Raw genomic sequence first — 3,051 nt, forward strand, 5'->3', positions numbered from 1 at the left:
TTGAGATCAAGTCTTTTATTGTAAGTATACACCTCGAGATGTCAGTGCACAAATGCTTCCTACATTGTTATGTCAGCCCTTTGTCTGTGGCTACCAGTGGGATTTCCTCTCTTTGGCAACCAGCTCCAGTAAATGAGAATGGCTTGCATAGAGTGGGAAGGACGAGTCCACATCAACCCACTGTACTTGGCCTGCGTCATCGCCAGCTTGCAACGGCAGCTCACTCACACTGTTGCCTGTGTATGACCAAAGACGGAAAGATGTATTCACCAAAGATGTCAATTGCTTAAGTATCCTGCAAATTGTTGATATGAAATAATATAGCACTGCATTTGTCATATCATCCATACCATTTTCATCGTGGAAGTTGACTGCAACAGTCTCCATCCAAGCGTTATCAGTGTTTCTAGGATCATCTACATATCCTGTAAAGACCTGCAGAAAAAATGTGTACTTTTTTTTCAGATAAATCACATCCAAGCTGAAAACAGTTTATCACATTGACTATATCTTATTTCTCTTATATCATTAATGTATATTTATTTGAAACTCATATCCACATTTTTCATTTAACAAACATGTTGATAAAATATTGCCCTCTGCCTTTATCAGTTGCAGACCTCAAAACCGGGTGATTTGAAGAGTTGGGTGATACGCTCGTGAATTTTAGATTTCTCTAATGGCGGTACTGCCAGGGAATTCAATGCCTCTTCCGAAAACTCTCGCTGAAGCGTGAGAGAAACCTGCTCCCCTGGATCTACCATCCCCTACAAAAGAGACACAAGGATATAAGTTCCATCCCTGAGAATGTGGCAGAAGTAATGTGGAAAGGAAAAGTGAACAAGACGTATTAATAAAATGTGGAAAAAGCCACCCACGCCTGGAATGGCCCACTCCCCGCAATCTTTTCTCTTGATGGATACAAATTGCAGGATGGGCTTTTTGGAGACATGGTGAAGAATCTTTTCTCCTTTAGCATCTACTTTCCATCTGCCAGACAATAACATACATAGTACAGTACATCCAAGTTGTACCAGGCAGAAGTAGATTCAAACTTTGAAGAGGAGCAATCTAAAAATGTGATGTAAGTAATACTATGTTATGTAAAGGTAGTACAGCAATGGAAAAAAAAAAGTGTTACCTTGTGACAATAGGATCTGCGGCATGATTGGGTCCCCATCGCCCCAGCAAACCTCTACCCATCAGCCCTGTGCGACCATGAGGATTTCTAAAGAAAATGTTGACAAAACACATTACATCTGTGATCAACCGACGACCAGCCAGATCCTAACCAGTCCTATGTCTACAATGATAGGCTCCAGATACTTGTGACCCTATTGAGGACATGCAACATAAAAAATGGATTCATGGATAATATTACACTTCCCAAAGTAATCCAAACTAGTGGTGGGGATTAAAAAAAAGAAAAGAAAAAGTTTTGAATGTTTTCCTTGATCATATTTGTTTTTTGTTGCTTTTTGACAAGGGTGTGTAAACTTTTTGTATCTAATGTCCATATATAGAAACAGACAAATATCCACACTTGCATTTGCACAGTCAGTGAGTGGAAACTGAACCCACACTACCAGCACAAAAGTGAGGAGAGTGACCCATTGCATTATCAGTGACTTTCTTCTAATCATGTTTATCATACATATTTAGCACATTCATACCTTCATTTTCACTCAAAGTGTGCTGTTCTTCAATCTTTTATATATTTTTGCATGTTTCTCTTTTTGTCCTTTTCATGATATGAATAGCATTGGATAGCATTTTAGTGTGTCTTGCCTTGCAAACATTCATAAACCATAATATAGGTACTAATAATATAAACAACAATATATGTAATAGCAAGATTGCACATTTATAATTTGCTTTATATTGATAATATTTGTGTATATTAACTATTTATTACTTGTTAAAAGTGATATTGGACACGGTCCATTAGGGGTCAACTTACAATGGTTTTCCATTTTCCACTTTGTAGCTGCCCTCAAAGCTTCTTCTGTCCACAGCATCATCCAAAGTATTGAACTGTGGAGTGAATGAGCTGCAATAAAAGCAAGAATAAATCATTCCCACCACCCCACACACAAATTTGATAGAAAACTATAGTCACAACTGTTAAAGTCAACTTTAACTTGCATATCTGTCGTAATTTGCAAATATTAATAAATTTAAGAGTCAACATTAACTGGTGATGTATTTTATTTAATTATTTCATATGCTTGGATAAATATTGATTCTGAACAGCTCTATTACATGAGGTATGCGACCCAGGTAGCAAATGCATGGCCTGCCACTGCTCAAAATACACATACGATACACACCCAATTTCAGGATCTGCCCATGTTGGTTTCTTTGCCACTGAAGGATGAGTGTAGTTGACGGGCTCATAACCTGGGAAGCTCTGACTCCAGTCCACCTGTAAATCACTCACTGAGAAGCGCTTGGTTTTGGAGGCTGGGTACGCGGGGCATCTGGACTTAATGTGTGCTGAAGATCTCATTGTGCAGACACTCTTGGAGAAGTTGGACCAACTTGAACTGATGAAGGCAATAGATGGATTGACTCTGAAAGGATGGCCAACTGTGACAGCCCTGCGGGAAAGAAAAATCGCTGAATAAATTGAAAATCCTCCAGGACTACATACACCGCTTTTAGGTAACAAAAAGCCATAAACTGACTAATGGTCATGGTAACTGTAGCAAAAACATTACCCTCCCAATTACACTATTAATATCTGTAATTTATGCATAGTGTATCTCCAGCGGTTTCCATTACTCAAGGCAGCTTTAAGTATTTATGACTACAATACAAACCTGAGTCCGTAAGCGTTGACTGTATATCGGAAGTCCAAAAGAGTGAGCACTACACGAAACGGGTTGAACCAGTTTTGTCGCAATACAAAACATATCATTCCTAGAGCCAAGGATTCAATTAATAAATAGTGAGAGATCCATAAAAAAAACAATGTCACGTACCATTCGCGACGTGACCAGGAAGTGCACTCACTGATTGCGTCATGACGCAACCAAGGGGCGCGGTCAC

At 39.0% G+C, this 3,051-nt stretch overlaps 1 protein-coding gene across 2 annotated transcripts; it reads right to left on the minus strand.

The window, feature by feature from the left end:
* nudt9 (nudix (nucleoside diphosphate linked moiety X)-type motif 9) lies at positions 1-3,051 on the minus strand. 2 transcript variants are annotated; one of them, XM_077559891.1, is made up of 9 exons: positions 2,985-3,033; positions 2,823-2,922; positions 2,331-2,600; positions 1,961-2,050; positions 1,142-1,228; positions 879-990; positions 621-767; positions 351-435; positions 1-236 (listed from the first exon to the last, which is right to left on the minus strand). In XM_077559891.1, the coding sequence occupies exons 1-9, from the start codon at positions 3,025-3,027 to the stop codon at positions 91-93; spliced, it is 1,080 nt and encodes a 359-aa protein (XP_077416017.1). In that variant the 5' UTR covers positions 3,028-3,033; the 3' UTR covers positions 1-90. The 2 variants fall into 2 exon arrangements, with proteins under 2 accessions (XP_077416017.1, XP_077416018.1); XM_077559892.1 differs by lacking the exon at positions 2,823-2,922 and having other exon boundaries at positions 2,985-3,051.

The sequence above is a fragment of the Vanacampus margaritifer genome, chromosome 2 (assembly GCF_051991255.1).
Source record: "Vanacampus margaritifer isolate UIUO_Vmar chromosome 2, RoL_Vmar_1.0, whole genome shotgun sequence".
NCBI lineage: Eukaryota > Metazoa > Chordata > Actinopteri > Syngnathiformes > Syngnathidae > Vanacampus > Vanacampus margaritifer.

What these genes read in the sequence shown, in the direction of transcription:
- nudt9 (XM_077559891.1), bottom strand. Translation starts at nt 3,027, where the DNA reads ATGACGCAATCAGTGAGTGCACTTCCTGGTCACGTCGCGAATG. An exon ending in GGGAGTGGGCCATTCCAGGC is followed by an intron (nt 768 to 878) that starts GTGGGTGGCTTT and finishes TCTCTTTTGTAG; the next exon opens with GGGATGGTAGATCCAGGGGA. An exon ending in CAACTTCCACGATGAAAATG is followed by an intron (nt 237 to 350) that starts GTATGGATGATA and finishes GGTCATACACAG; the next exon opens with GCAACAGTGTGAGTGAGCTG.